Source organism: Uranotaenia lowii, chromosome 3 (assembly GCF_029784155.1).
Source record: "Uranotaenia lowii strain MFRU-FL chromosome 3, ASM2978415v1, whole genome shotgun sequence".
Classification (NCBI taxonomy): Eukaryota; Metazoa; Arthropoda; class Insecta; order Diptera; family Culicidae; genus Uranotaenia; species Uranotaenia lowii.
In genome coordinates, this window is record NC_073693.1 from 247,462,265 (window position 1) to 247,478,380 (window position 16,116).

Consider the following 16,116-nt stretch of genomic DNA (forward strand, 5'->3'; position numbering starts at 1 on the left):
TCACAAAAACAGAAAACTATTAATTGGCCTTTTGCCCAACTCCATTTTCTCAGATTTTTTCACAACTGTATCCAACTTGCAGTTGGACTTTGAGTGTATAAAAGTCTGATAAAACCATATGTCAAATAAAATAAATTTCCTACCGGTTCTAAAGGACTGCTTATTTAGGCATATTGTTCATATCAAAGAAAACGTTACAAGGTTCTTAAAAATTTCAAACAGAAATTTTAGTTTTTTATATGATTCAGCAAATAATCAGAATTAACAAGGGTAAAATACGGAAAGTTTTGAACAATATCTGGGCAAATAAAATTCTATGGTTTTGTCTTAATATGTAGGGGAGAGTGAGGTATCGTGGGCAATGGGGAAACGTGGGCCACTTTTAATATCTCAGATGTGTGTTGAGAAAAAAATCTCTAACCAACTGTCATCGTCGTCGCTTTGTGTGAGCATATATTCCTATATATATGTTGTTGACTGAAATACGCATCATATGCTTCTTTTATTTATAAATCTAAAAAAAGTTAGAAAAATTTACTTACATAATTAAAAAAAACACCCTCTGATTTCATCGATGGGGAACCTAAAGTGCAAAACAAAAATATGCTCATACGCTTATGATCTTAGTTTTGTCATGATTTTTCACGTGGAAGAGGAATTTTTGATGAAACATCAGTAAGTCACACAAACTTAACCAATTTGCAAATCATAGCTTGTGGGGGATCGTGGGCCACACATCTTGAATCACTTATATTTTTATGTTTTTATACACATTCAGAACTTAAAATACGTTTTTACTATCTGTAAAGTTTTCTTCTGCCAAATGAAGGGTTATGAAAAATATTTTGTCCATCCTATATAAGAAATTTTGCCAAAACGTTCGCGAGCCAGGTTTAAGAATCTATGCGATCATACACAGCTCTCTTTTTTATTTCATCATCTGAAATTGCTTTAAAATAACGAAATGTATTAGGAAATCACAGTTTTGGGTCAACTCACAAACTTTGCATGTTATTTGGTCAATTTGGATTTGGTGGCCCACGATTCCCCACCATTTTTCAAAATCCAAAAAATATAGCTTTTTTTCAAACAGTCAGAATTTTGGGAAAATAACTTTTTTTAAATTTTAGTAAAATACCTCATTATACCTTGAAAATGTAGAAATCCATACCATTTTTTATTTTCAATTTATCTTTTATAATAAAGAAGTTATGGAACAACGAAAAAAAGTGGCCCATGATTCCCCACTCTCCCATACTATAATCACTTGAAAAAAACCTGGAAATTATCAAATTTTAAATGTGATGGAAAATTTTAGAGAAACGAGATGAGCTCACCGACAGGACTTATGACAAGACAGTAGTTCTTAAGTAAAATTCAAAGCTAAACACATAGACGCCAGAAAAATCGAAAAAAGTGGGGGCATTTTGAGAAAACTGCAATTTTACGTTTTAAAATTCACAAATGTTAGATTTGCCAGCACTGTACAAAAAATTGAATAATGACATTCGTATGACAATAACTTGAGATAGCAATCCGCTTTTTTTGTCTCGCTTTTTTGTTGAATGTCCCGCTGTCCAAGTTTTTCTTAAAAATGTCCCTTTTTTTCTCGGAAAACTTTTACATAGTTAACTGATTAACACCGGAAAAAGTCAAACTTTAGTCTCAATTTGAATTCTATGATTAACAGAAAACCTTTCAAATGCGTCTTTTGCTCTAAATTAGAATGATTTTTCATAGTTCTTATAAGAAAAATAATACTGAATAGTGTAAAGTGTTCTTGGAGCAAGTTCAACCAATATATGAAGAATTTGTTGTTTAAGTCGCTTCCAAATTATAAGGGGAGAGTGGGGACACTTGATCCCCTTTTTTTATTTTCACCATATCTTTTTGGAAAAATTTAGCAACTCGCTTTCTTTTACATTTTCTGACAGCGTGTAACTTCAAGTTTCTATGCTCTTTAAATTAGAACTTCACTTGAACCCGTAGATGAACTAGAAACATTTTCGTGGGAGTAAAAAAATTGCAATATTTTTGAAGTTAGGGGATACTTGATCCTTTATTCAGGAAGTCCTAATCCATGGAAAAAATCAAACAAAACGCCAAGATAGAATGTTAATTGACTATTTTGCTCATGTTTGTTCCATTTCAGAATATATACATAATTGTCAGAAAAATAAATTCCATAGCTTATTCTCAACCATTATGACATTGCATACTTACGGGCGCAATTTTTTTTATAAACAAGAGAAAATCAATTATTTTAGCCCTTTTCTTCAGATAATTGATGGTTGAATATTAGCTATTCGATAAATATTAGTAATCTCGTAATCAGCAATGACCACGATCCACCGAGAAGAAGAATATACCGGGATCATTTGTACTCAAATATTAGGGATCAATTGTACCCAAAATCAACATTTTAGAAAACTTTCCCTGAAAAAAGTTGGGAGTTTTCCATCGCTTTGAAAATATTGTATTTTGAAGTTCATTTTACACTTGAAAGATTGATTTATTGGAATAAATATTTTTGTTATAATATTACCATGTTAGGAACATTTCAAAATGATGAAAAAAGATCTTCTAGTCACATTTTGTGAAATTTTTCAAACAAAGTTCAATAACCCAAAAACTTATTTTGTTAAAAATTTTTGAGCTTCAACTATTGCTGTTTTGTTCCATTTGGCACATTTTTCTAGAACATTTGATCTTTGTACGACATTCCAGTTTGGAGATATAGCTAGGGAATCAAGTATCCCCAGGGATCAAGTATCCTCATTCTCCCCTATAGATTGTAGAATTATAGAGATCTGAACGAATCTTAATTTAAATAATTGCCTTATATTATACACCACCTTTTTCGACTCAATTGTTCGAAGTGTAGTATACATTTTATGAATATTTTCGGGTGAAGGTAAACGTATAAGTTTGGTTACACAATCATGCTTTTTTTTAAGAGTTTCTTTAATGCCCCGCTTTTTTCGTGAATTGTCCCTTTTTTTCAGAAAGTATCTGGCAAGCCAACTGAATAACTTAATCTTCAAAAAAAAAGCGTTTTACCTTTTCTGTAGCTTCTACGGTTTCTCACTACAGAAAATATCTGTTTTTGGGATAAAAGGAAATATTCTTTAAAATAGGGGGGTTTCCATTAGGAGGGTTTGGTCCGTTTCATCCAAAATTTATGATTTTTCTTATTTAAACTACAACTTTTCATCCTGCTGATTCAAGGGCCAAATCGGAGAGGGTCGATGCACTTCCATGATCAATTGGTATGGAATGACCCATACATAAGAAGAAATTTCTGTATGGTTGTTTATCCGCTATAGGTTAAGTCGTTTTAAGAGCTGAAATTTTACATGAGTGCTTATTAGGACCAGGAATGATGAAAAATATTTTCGTATGTTTGGACAACCCCTTTTGAAGGGGATCGTCCGTGCAACACAAATACTGTTTCGCCATATTGACAATCGATTTCAGGTATCAAATTTTGTGTAAGGGCCGGCAAAAGGGGTCGTCCATTAAACACAATTACTGTTTTAGTTATATTGACGTCATTATAAAATGGATTGCAATGAAAATTGGCGCATGGATGTTTCCAGGAAAAAAAAACATCCATTTCGAGTGTCAAATTATTTGTAAGGGATCAGCAAAGGGCGTCGTCCACATTTAACATTCACTGTTTTTAGTATATTGAGGTTATTATGCATTGGATTAAGATGAAATTTTGCCCACCTGGATTTTCAGCTAGGGGCAATTTATAAGGGGTCAGCATAAGAGTTCGTTCATTTAAACTATTAAGTATTTTTGCAATTTCATAGAAATTGAATTATATCTATCTTTTTTTCTCATATATTCAAACAACAACATTATGAAGAACCCGTGCTGAACAAAAATTTGGGATGTGATGATGGTGCGTCTAATTAAAATTCGTCTCGCTCATTCACACCATCTTTCATTTCTTTCAACTTTGTATCCGTTAATAAAATTTTAAAATCTTGAAATTTTCTAAATAAAAAGGCACCACTTTTCACCGATAAGCCCGATAAACTAATTGTTTGCAACAACATCTTATATTATCAAATTTTCATAGTTGCCAGCGAAACGAAATTCATCCACTGTATAAGCGATAATTATGGACATTGATGAAATACTCATTTTAAGATAACATATATTGTTGGCATAGCTGTGAGAAATCTCTTAAAATTATCTTAGTGGAAGCACTAGTTATTGAACAGGTACCAGATATTGAACACTAGTAAAACATTTACTAATTAAAACAATAATATACAGTAGAAAAATGAATCAAAATTCGTTGTGCCACTGTTGAAGCATTTTCTTCCTCTGTTCAAATATTTAACAAGAATCTCGGACTCTTAAAGCCACAATCCCCGAAACTAGAATATGTGTTCAAATTTTGGCTTGGTTTTTCGACTGGATGAAGAAAACAGCCTATTTTTGATTCGGGGAAAAATGGATAAAAGACAAATAAACGTCTAATATAATGATATGAATGTTTTCAACTAAGTCTTTTTGAATGATTTTTGGAAGAGTTGCAGCCTTTATTATCCTTATTTTCTTAAAATTTTACAAATTTAAGTGTTCAATCATTGGATCACAGAAAACGCCAATGTTTCAATTATTGAACGTTCAATCTTACAGTACTCGTTTCGTAAAGAAATGCATGTACCAGTTATTGAACAAACATCGGTTGGTGTTTGGAAATATAAACAAACTGTTTCTTGGTTGCTAGCTCAACCTAAATCGCCCCTGCAAGGCATACTATCATGCGTAATACCCCTAAATATATGCAATGATATTCAATGTTTACGTGTTCAATAATTAAAACATTGCCTGTTCAATATTTGAATCATTGTGTTTAATCATTGGGATAAAAGTAATTTTGAATAGAAAGGCTTAAATAATAATTTCAAAACATATTCCCGCGAAAAAAAAAAATACATCTATTCAAAGCTGAGAAATAAGCTTAAGCTACGCTATCAAAATTTTATCAGAAAAACCTTTCGATATTATTTATTGGCCACAAATGTGTTGAACTCCAAAGATGGTGTTCAATATATAGTGTTCTTACCCTATTTGAAATAATATGTAAGCATCAAATAATGCGCGCTATTCTGGTCAATTTTTTAATTATCTGTATAGTCTTGAAAATTTAAATTATTAAAAATTTAGTAGAATTATTAAACGGATCTAACAAACATGTGTTCCAAATGTCTTCATGGCATGAAAAATATCAGGCAAATATGAACACTTCCCAGTAATTCAGTTCATTATCCATCATATCAGTGCATCAGATATGATTATCCATCAATCAAGAAATGTGAAACGATTGAAAACAACAATTGAAATAGATTTGCTGTGATTCACATATTTGAACACACTTTTGACATTTTCGATGTAATAAAACTGGATTTTTTTCCCTAAAATATATCAATGAAATTTTGAGGATGAAATGTTTTCTGAAGATTTCAATAAATAAAGAGCATGAATCAGGCCTGTAGGAAGAATGACCTCATAGTGAGGGGGGTTTGGTGACCTATTTTTTCTATGAAATATTGCACAACGCACGAATAAAGAAAATCAAAGCAATATTTTTTATTACTTTTTACTTCACCAATTTTTGAGTTTTTTTTTTTAATTAATACACATTTAAACGTCACGCGGAAATGAACGTAAAACATCTTATTTCGTCAATAACTTAACAACGCGACGACGCTAGGTTTTGCAACAAAATGGAATCGATGGGAAATTGCTGAAAGATGAAATTCCAACTGGACTCATTCCTTAAAACCTGAAAGAACTGTTTTTTCTCGATTCCCCCACCACGATGAAATTTCTGCGGAAAAAAACCGGGGAAATCGAAATAAAAACAGTTCTAGATGGTTTTAAGGAACAAGTCCGGCTAGATTTTTATCTTTCATCCATTCCCTATCGATTCCACCATGTTACACATGCTAGTTGTGTTGCGTTTTTGAGTTATCGATAAAATAAGATTCTTTCACATTCATTATATCTTGAAATGTAAACTGGGTTTAACATAGAAAATTAAAAAAAACATCCAAGAATCTGTTTAATGGTTAACTAGATTTGTATAAGGAATTCCTTAGTAGGTAACAAATTAGAGAACTTACTTTCATCGATGGTTAAAATCTTCGAATTTGCTCCAAAATCTGGTCGATTAAGTTCATTTGATTTGAACAAAGAACAAGTTTTTTTTAAAGAAAGCCTTCGATTTAAAAAAAATTTTTTTTTCACAGGTTATAACATGTAACTACGCAAACACTTTTTCTTTCTAAAATAAAAATTGACTAGCTTTGGTTACTTATTTTGAAATTGAAACAACAATCAAAATTAGAAGTCTGCAAACTCTTGCAATTGAGGATGTTTTAATTTTTTTTTCCATTTTAAAGACTTGCATATGTACACATGTATTTTTTCAGATATCTAATATTTTTATTTCTCGAGTTAGATTTGGTCGCTATTTAAAGTTTATAAATATTTTATATGAAAAACTGGTAAATTTTGATGAGTTTTGATGTGTTATTCTATGATTTCCGTTGAAAAATAACAGAGTTAAGAAGCTGTGAAATATGGTTTATTTTACAAAAAAAAATATAACCAAATCTAACTCGAAAAATAAAAATATTAGAAATCTGAAAAAAATGGTTTGATGTCGTATAAATGAACTCAATTTCAATTTTGGGGAAGATCTTAAGACCCTTGGCGCAAATTGTCAGTTTATTAAAAAAACCCCAATTAGCAATCTGAATTTTGAATATTAACTTTGTATCTGAATTCTGTACCTGGAAATGCATTCAGGTTCATAATTCATATACAGCATTAATATTGAAAATTCTCAAGATAGAAAATTATCAGGATTACTCATTATCTAATTTGTATTTTGGATCGTTTTCCGAGTTTCGATTCGATTTTTGAAATGTAAATAAACGATTTCTGAATTTAGATTCCAGATCAATATTTCGATATGAGACAAGTATTGAAATTTGTTTCAAAGCCCTCAATCTTTAATCTAGTACCGTAATCCGGGGTAATATTGATCACTTTTTTCAAAATATTTCGATTATTTTTTCTGTTAAGGGGAATGTGGCATGTTTTATATTTTTCAAACTAGTACTGGACTCCTATGAGAAAAAAACAAGGATGCAGAAATTTATTAGACCTCTTTAAATTTGATTTAAAATTCGATTTCGTCTCTGTTCAGAATTTGATGCTTTGGGGTGACATTGATCAGTCTCTATTCTGAGAGTTTTTAACGAGTTTTCTTGATCACAAAGGAAACAAAACACCTTCATAATGTTCGCTGCTCTCACTGGACTCCTAAACGTTGGACAAAAACTAAATTGACAATAACAACGGACAGATAATTCCCTTGAGAAAGACCACCAAAAATGGTCGAAACGCCGGGCATTTCAAAAACTAAGTTGTTTGATTGAATCCCTAGACCGAAAAATAGCCAATTTTACAATAAAACACCAATAACGGTCGAAAACATAAATTTAAAAAATATTTATAATCGAAAATAGAACAATGATGCTGCCTACATTTAGGGGCAAAAATAATTATAATATCTAAATAGTTTGAGCTTCAAAATACAATTGAAATTTTACCTTCACACATTCCCCTAGGCCCTCCTACTATTTCTATTTTAGTTTTTTCTTAAAAGTTATCGATTTGATAGGGTTCCTATTCATTTGTCCAATACGGGCGTACTCCTGGAAAATGTCCTTATTATTGAAATATCAAAAATGTATCATTAAATGACTATAAAAATAGCACTATTACTGTTTAAATACCAAGAAAAAAAGTTGTTCTTTCACATTAAATAACTCGTTTGCTTTCAAATGCTTTTTGTTATCATCAGGAGAACTGTTTGTTTCCGAGCCTTGGAAAAATAGATATTTTAAGATTTTGAAAATAGATTTTTTACTAACATAAAAAAAATCAAATAAAAACCAAATTTTGCCAATTTGATACTCAATTAATAGGTTTTCAAACGTAGGAAACAGTTTTCTAAAATGTGATGATAATGTGGAAAAGTTTATTGTTGGTCAAATTTACCCCGGTGTTCTAAGTTACCCCGTTTTACGGTATTTCACATTTGATGTCTTTGGTAGCAAACTGAATTCGTTCATTCATTATTATATTTTTATTCTGAATTTAAAAATGAATTTAGAATGATGAATCTTATTTCGAGTATTCAATTCTGGATCGCTATTTTGATGATTTTCTGACAATCTAATTCAGCAAAAGAATTAAGTTTAAGAACTTCGGTAAAAATGGAACATAAACTAAGGATGATTACTAAAGCTATGATCATTTAGAGACTGGGCACTTCTTTTCGGTAATAAATACGTTCCTGATTTTTTTTAGCCCAAATAGATAAGTCTAAGGAGACTGACTAGAAAACTCATGTTTTTCTATCAAACGATATGAATTTTAAAAATTACCGATAAAAATTTGAATGATTCGAAAATCAAATTCGAAAAACAATCCAAAAAAGGGATGCATTATTCGCGAGAATTAAAATCCCTGAAAAAAGAAAAACAAAAAAAAAACATGACAATTTCCTGGGATATGTTTTCGAGGTTTTGGCATAATTTTCGAGTAGAGATTGTTAATCTTGAATAACCTTACTCAATCATCAATTTTAGTCAAGGGTATAATAGGTATTTTAAATCACTGCCTTGCAATTTAAGACGAGTCAATTGAAACTTCCCCAATTTAAGGAACCACTTTTTTAATAGATTTGATAATTTAACTGAATAGTTTTTAGATCAATAAACAAATCATCGAGCAGGTTTTATTCCTACTGAACGATGTAAATTGTAGTAAGTTATATAGAATTGAACTGGCTTAAGAAACACTATAAGAAATTAATAAAATAATATAATGATAGGCTTTGTTAAAAAATGTATAGGAAAACTATATTAATTTTTTATTCATTTTATTTCAAGGGCATTTCTAGTTAAAGGGGCATTTAATTTCATTATCTGAAAAAAATGCATAATCTGAATCTCAAAACTGAAACAAACTAGTTTTATTGTGATTGATTTTCTTAATTTTTTTTTGTGTAGAACAGAAGACATGAGTTCTGGTCTTCTGGCGCTGAAATATTTGATAAAATCACAGTAAATTATTTGTTAAAAACTCATGATTTTTTTTGGAATAAAGAAAAAAACGTAACAAAAATTTTTAAGACGACTACAGAAGGTTCAAGGAATTTTCAATTGTTTTTATCTAATAAACTGTTCTCTATGTTTGTTTGGAGCATGAAGTATGTTTTGAATCATTAAGGATATTTATATCTTATTTGTTGGAATGGCTTGCGATATAGCTCAGTTGGCTAGTCATTTGCTTCCTGAGCCAATGTCCGTGAGTTCGAGCCCAAGAGTAAACATCGATCACAGTTGTACCGGACAAGTTTTTCAATGACTGTCTGCTAACTGCATCGTTGATATCAAGTCGCGAATGACATTAAAATGTTAAAGCGACTTTAATCGAAAAAAGTACTTGCAGGAATCTTTAAAAAACTCAAGTATTTTGTAAGCTCTCAGTTTCCTTTACAAATTGGCCGTATTTCTTCTTTGATCAAACTTGTAGAAGAAGGTCACGAGGAAGAAGATATATTTCCTGATCTCCCTCCGATAAGAGAAAGAGAACAGTTTAGGCACCGAATGATTTATGTGATTTATTAGGTTCCGTTTTCGATTGTCGTCATTGATTTCCCATGGTGCCCATTAATTTCGTTTCGATTATTTCTGGAACACAGCATTCCATATCGTTCGATTCTAGGTTCGGGCTGTTCGGTTCAGTTTCCCTTCAAATTCTAACCGGAGGCTCTGGTTGTTTTTTTTTTTTCATTTGGAATGCTGCTGTTTCTGGGAAAACAGAATGAAAACTGAAATGTATTCTTCTGATCGGTTTTTATTAGCATTTTTGAAAAGAGTGTTTTTTCTATTGTGTTTTTTCCTTGGCGTCTAGATGAATAACTTTGGTAATTAAATGCAAAACTAATTTAAAAGTACCAAAAAAACTGAGACTATGATATGCTTATCGTATAAACGTTTTTTTTTGTTTATTATTTCATTGAAATAACGCAATATGTACCTACAATGTTTTGCTTTTTCAGCTTTGTTTCCTTGGTAATATTTTGAAAAATCCTTTGATGTAATCTTCCTGTTTAAATATTTAACCGCTTGTGCCTATTCGATGTTCGTACTTTCTGTGTCTTTTTATCCGAAATTTCCGTTAAATCGCTGTTGGTCTTCTGTTGCGTACCTTAACGTATGTATTAATCAGTTTTGCTTGTTAAGTCGATGTCGAGAGCTAATATTTAACTCTGACTGTCATAGACGATTCATTGCTTTATTACTTCACGACCCTCCATTGTTTCTTCCCACCTGCTGCTGCTACCTGTGTGCTTATTGCCGCGCGCCATCTTTCGGTTGCCGCCATTGTGGAAAATAAAACAAAACAATAAAAAAAATCACTGCGGAAAACCCCATGAAACCAAATCGACTTCACAATAAAATCCGTAATCGGATGATAACGAAAACGAAAACCGAAAAAAACGACAACGACAACGAATGGGCACCTTCTCAAAAAAAAAAAAAAAAAAACCACAGCACCAGACGATTTTCCGAAAGCGACGACGACATGACCAATTCGATCTTCACGACGCCCCGCGGTTCGCTCGGTGGCGTCTCGCTCAATACGTTATCCTCCCGGGCGTCGATGCAGCATGACCACGTGCCCCACTGCTCCAGCAAGGTTGGGGTCGTCATCACTTCCTCCCGGCAGTCCCAGCGCAGGTAATGTACCATCTTCCACTTCCGTTTTGTTTCGGGCCCTCTCTTTACTGCTAGTTGTATGTAGGTTCCTACTTCCGGTGTTGGGTCAGCAGACGACACAAGTCGTGCTGTCCCATCTGGTGGACGTGAATCGAGATGCTGTGCTAGAGCGTGGGTGTGATTCTGTGTGATTGCGAGTTTATATGAGTTTTGGTTTACGTTTTGCAATGGTTGATCTTAAAGACCAATTACCAGATTTATCACTGGTTGAATGAGCCAATTAAGAGCCACTCAAGGAACAAATTGGCGTAACAAAAATTCAATTGGATTGAAAAATCAAATTAAAAATATGGTGAATATTTTTTTTCAACAGCATATTGACTTAAAACTAAGGTTTCCTCTTTTGAACGTGTCTACTTATACAGTAAGCTTGACCGGATAAAAAATAAAAAAAAAACCCCAAAACTATTCACTTTATTTACCAAATCAAACAAAAAAAACAAACTGCAAGCTAAAAATGTTTTATTTTTGCGACCGATACTAAGTTTCTTGAACAAGTTTTTTTGAAATAATTCTAAAAGACGGATAGAATTTTACGGTGACATGGTGGACATTCCATTATGAAGCACCTAAATAGTGTTCCTGTTATTGTTCCGGAACGTCAAAATTTTGCGTCGTGTTCGTTGGTTGCTGTTCCGGTTCGAAGTGAACTCGCTAAGTGTTTTCAGTCCAACAAAGAGAGTTCAATTTTTAGTTCATAAGGTCGAACTCAGCTTTGCTACTTCGCTGAAGGAAAAAAAAGGATCAATTTTAAGTTCGCAGTTCGAACTCCGTTTTAAACCATCGCATGGAGGAAAAAGGGAATTTAACTTTAAGTTCATAGAATCGAACTCTGTTCTGAACCTCAATCATACTTAATTTTGAGTTAAAATAAAGGAGCGTGTAGGGAAATGGATAGAAAATTATTTTGAAATTCTATTGATAATCCTCAATACTATAAGCTTCTTCTAAAAAAATTAAATCGATAAACACAGTGAAAAATCTCAATCAAAACTTTCAAAAGACTTACAAAACTTATGTGTCCAAAATAAGCCAGATTTCTTAAAATGATGAATATAAAGCTTCTAACATTTCGAAAAATCAAACGACTCATTTTGATTTAAATTTTTCGTGAACCCGAGCAAGGCCGGGTAAAATCAGCTAGTAAATATTTAAAGTTAGTTAATAATTGCAAACATCGAATCTATAGGGGAGAGCGGGGATACTTGATCACTTTTTTTTATTTTCACCATATCTTTTTGAAAAATTTAGCAACTCTTTTAAATTTTCTGACAGCGTGTAACTTCAAGTTTCTATGCTCCTAAAATTAGAACGATACTTGAACCCGTAGATGAACTAGAAGCATTTTCGTGGGAGTACAAAAATTGCGATATTTTTGAAGTTAGGGGAGACTTGATCCTTTATTCAGGAAGCCCTAATCCATGGAAAAAATCAAACAAAACCCCAAGATAGAATGTTAATTGACTATTTTGGTCATGTTTGTTCTCATTTCACAATCTTGTTGAAACTTACGGTTTTCCTTAGTAGCAGCAAGCAGCAACTTCTGCTGCCACGAGCAGAACCAAAACAGTTTGTTTTGGTTCCGCATGCTTTGAGTCAATTCGCAATTGAAACAATAGCGGTGATGATTGATGATGACAGCTGATGATGGTAAACACGGTACAAATGTTTACATCATCACACTGTGAAGCCAAACAACTCAACTTAGGTTCGTGGTAACACAACAGTGTTGCCAGATATTCTGGGTAGGAATATCAAAGTACTCATTGAGAAATGAGAACTTTCCCGGTTAGGGAATATAAGATGTGGAAGTGACAATTAGCTATCGCTAACTAATATAGTTGTAATCTAATGACCTCATAGACGAAACATGAATAAAGATAACTCTATTCCACCACTGAAACCTGCGTTTTTCAACAATTGTCAGAAAAATAATCTATTGCTTATTATCAACCTTTATGACATTGCATACTTACGGGCGCAATTTTTTATGAACAAGAGAAAATCAATTATTTTAGCCATTTTCTCCAGATAATTGATGGATGAGTATAAGCTATTGAATAAATATTAGTAATCTCGTAATCACCAATGACCACGATCTTTTGAAAAGAAGAAGGATCAATTGTACCCAAAATCAACATTTTAGAAAACTTTTTCTGAAAAAATCGATTAAGGAATCAAGTATCCCCAGGGATCAAGTATCCTCATTCTCCCCTATTTACTTATTTCATGTTTCGTCTTATTTTATAAAACGTGATTTTCATCACGCTTCAAAATCGAAATACAGACCCCGTTCGTTTTTACCAACATTCAATTTTGGCAACATTCGCTTTTGGAAACATCCGATTATGGTTGGTGTGCCATAATCAATTGTTTTTTCATTAAATCCAATGGTAAAATACAGCTGAAAAAACAAAAACTTCAAAACAATTATAAAATATTCAAAAATGGCAAAAATACGAAAATTTTATAAAATTATAGAAACTAATAGAAGCAAAATACGAAAAATTACAAAAAAAAATGATGAAATTTCGTTGTAAAATGAAGGTTTTTAATGTTAGCACTAGAGTGCCAGTTATCATAAACTTATATGATTGTTTGTGAATCACAGAGTTTCATATATTCTGAAGCGTTTGAAGCTTCTGGGAATGTGATAAAGAGGCTCACTCCCAAATCAAATCTGGTTTATGTGAGAGAGTATAAAGCAGGGCAGGAGGGAAGGGGGGTTTGGTCACCAATTGTTTACTACGATATTTTTGCTCAAACAATTCATGAATAATATAAATTGAAAAGTTCTTTCCTTTTTATATTTCATTGTTTATTCAAGAGTTTTTTTTTAACATTAAAAGTTTTTTGTACTGGACAGAATCTTTTGAAAATACATTGATTAATTTGCTAAAAAAATTAGGTGAGTTTAGCTTGTTAGATTTCGACATAGTTGTTCAAATGCGGTTCAAATTTGATTCTTGTAAACTCATTCAAATTCTAGATTTTTGTATGAAATTTGGGCTTTGAAAATAACTGCATCATTAACAATGTTCAATAATACACAAAAAATATGGAATTCCCTGCAATTTGACTAACAGGGTAATTACAAAAACAATTTATTATTGGAAATCAATCAATTAAAATCATGGTGATGATTTAAAGAAAACCCGTTTTTTCATTAAAAAGATTCCAAATCAACTAAAGCTCTACCATAAATCTGTTATTTTCAGCTGAATTATGTACCGTAAATAAGGTGAATAGGGACATGGAGGTAAATCGGGACGCAAATGGGAAAAATTGTGTTGATCCTAATATCAAGCATTCTACACATTATTTTTTATTTTTTCAAGACCAAAACGTTCCTTGATTTATTGCATAAAAAATATAAATTTGATTTACTTCATGTTGCTTAAATACATTTAAAAAAAAAATATTTTTTTTAATCTCTTTTTCTTTAACTGCTTAGAACGGCGACACGTGTAGGCAAAACATTCTTTGGCCGACCAATCGTGAGATTAATCGGAACATGTGTTTAAAATTTCCCAATATTGTGGATAATTATGTAGACCTGAAGAAAATTTACTTCTAAGAAGAGTCTAGAAGAAAAGGGTTTCCAGCTTTCGCAGGAAGTCCAGAAACAAAAATCTAATATTTTTTTTCATATTTTTTTGCCCGTTGAGTTAGACACCACCATTCTTCGAATATGAATGTTTGTGATAAAAAGGTGATAGTAAAAATAAAAAAAAATATCAAAAAATTATGCACTAATTTGCCTTCTAAATGATGGACGCTAAAATGAACGAATTTTGTACATTGAGCAGTTTTTTAGTACACGAGTTTCTCAATAAACAAGCAACTGTCACCCCACTTAAGAGAGAGGGAAAGTTAATGTTAAAAAATTGATAGTTTAAACCCTTTTCAACTTTTTGCAAATTTGAACGATTCAAACACAGCTTTTTATTCCTATTTTTTAACAGTGATTCGAACCGAAAGTTTGAAGTTCCAAAATGGAATTCAAAATATGAAAACAGAACAACAATTAAGATTTTGAGAATATGGAACCAAAACTGCTGAAATGAGTCTAATCTACTTTGAAATTTAATGTTCAGAAACGAGTTTCTATCAACAAGCAAAATTTTTTTAAATTACTGGAGCAGAATTTTGAACCTGTGGTTCGTTTTCAAGGTTTAAGCATCATCTCCGAGTTAAGATTGTCACTATTGAATAACCTTCTTCAATGATCAAAATTCAAACTTTGAGTGAAGATTGGAATACATAACTTGCTTTTCTGAACCCTCAAGGGGGGGACCGCCAAAACCTCCTCTGTTCCTACGGCCATGGTATAAAGGCGTATTAAATCTTCAAAAGGTTATGTTGAGAAACAAAATTCCGCAGTTTCCACTAAACACCAATAAGAGCTATGATTTTTCTCTAAATGGTCAATGTCAATGGCGATTCCACGTGAGGGTTTTATCTAGGTAGATCTCAAAATATTTGAAACAATTAAGTTTTTCAATAGCAGTTCCATCCATAGCTGTATTAGTGGTTAGCATTTTTTTACGAATCGAACGAAACAACATGTATTTTTTTTTTTTTTTCAAGTATTTAGACAGTAGTCAAGTAGTAGTAGTTAAGTCACTTTCGACTTGTTGAATGATTTGGTGATATCGCTGAGTAAAAAATTCCTGTGTCATCAGCAAACAATCGTGGTGTACCCTATTATAGAAAATTACATAACTCACTTATTGTATTTTCTATAGCAACAAACTGCTTACGCCCTTCTAGAAAACTGTGAAAGGTATTGTCAGCTTTCCTTCTATTTCTTAGCTTTATGTTGAAATGGAACGATAGTTGTTGAAATCATGTAAGTCACTGTTTTTTAAAATTTAATTTACTTTTGCTATTTTCAAAACAAAAACCGGGAATACTCCTGTCTCCAAAATCAGATTGAAATATTGTGTAAGTATTTTAGAGAATGTTTCGCTGTTATTTTTAAGACATTTACGGGGAAACCATCTGGATTATGACCCTTTTTGATTTGAAGTGATTGAATCACCAGCCGAACTTCGTTCATTCTAGCTGAATGTAAAAAGATTGTATTTTGTACCAATTCAATTAGAGTTAAAAAAATGTAAAGCAATATATGCTTCTCTAAAATCAAATTTTTAAATTCCTGATCAAATTTCGATGAACGAATAAGTAACAATCTCATCTCTGAAACAAGGCCAAAATCTCGAAA

General features: G+C 32.0%; 1 protein-coding gene across 5 annotated transcripts in view; it reads left to right on the forward strand.

Moving 5' to 3' along the window:
- Positions 1-16,116, forward strand: part of LOC129755947 (ras-specific guanine nucleotide-releasing factor 2-like) — a 546,013-nt gene that overhangs the window by 194,652 nt on the left and 335,245 nt on the right. For 4 of the 5 annotated variants that reach the window (XM_055752664.1, XM_055752665.1, XM_055752667.1 and 1 more), the window contains exon 16: positions 10,665-10,850. The exons of the other annotated variant lie outside the window; for it this stretch is intronic. In XM_055752664.1, the coding sequence (XP_055608639.1) occupies positions 10,665-10,850 (186 nt within the window). The remainder of the gene's footprint in view (positions 1-10,664; positions 10,851-16,116) is intronic. 5 annotated transcript variants of the gene reach the window in all.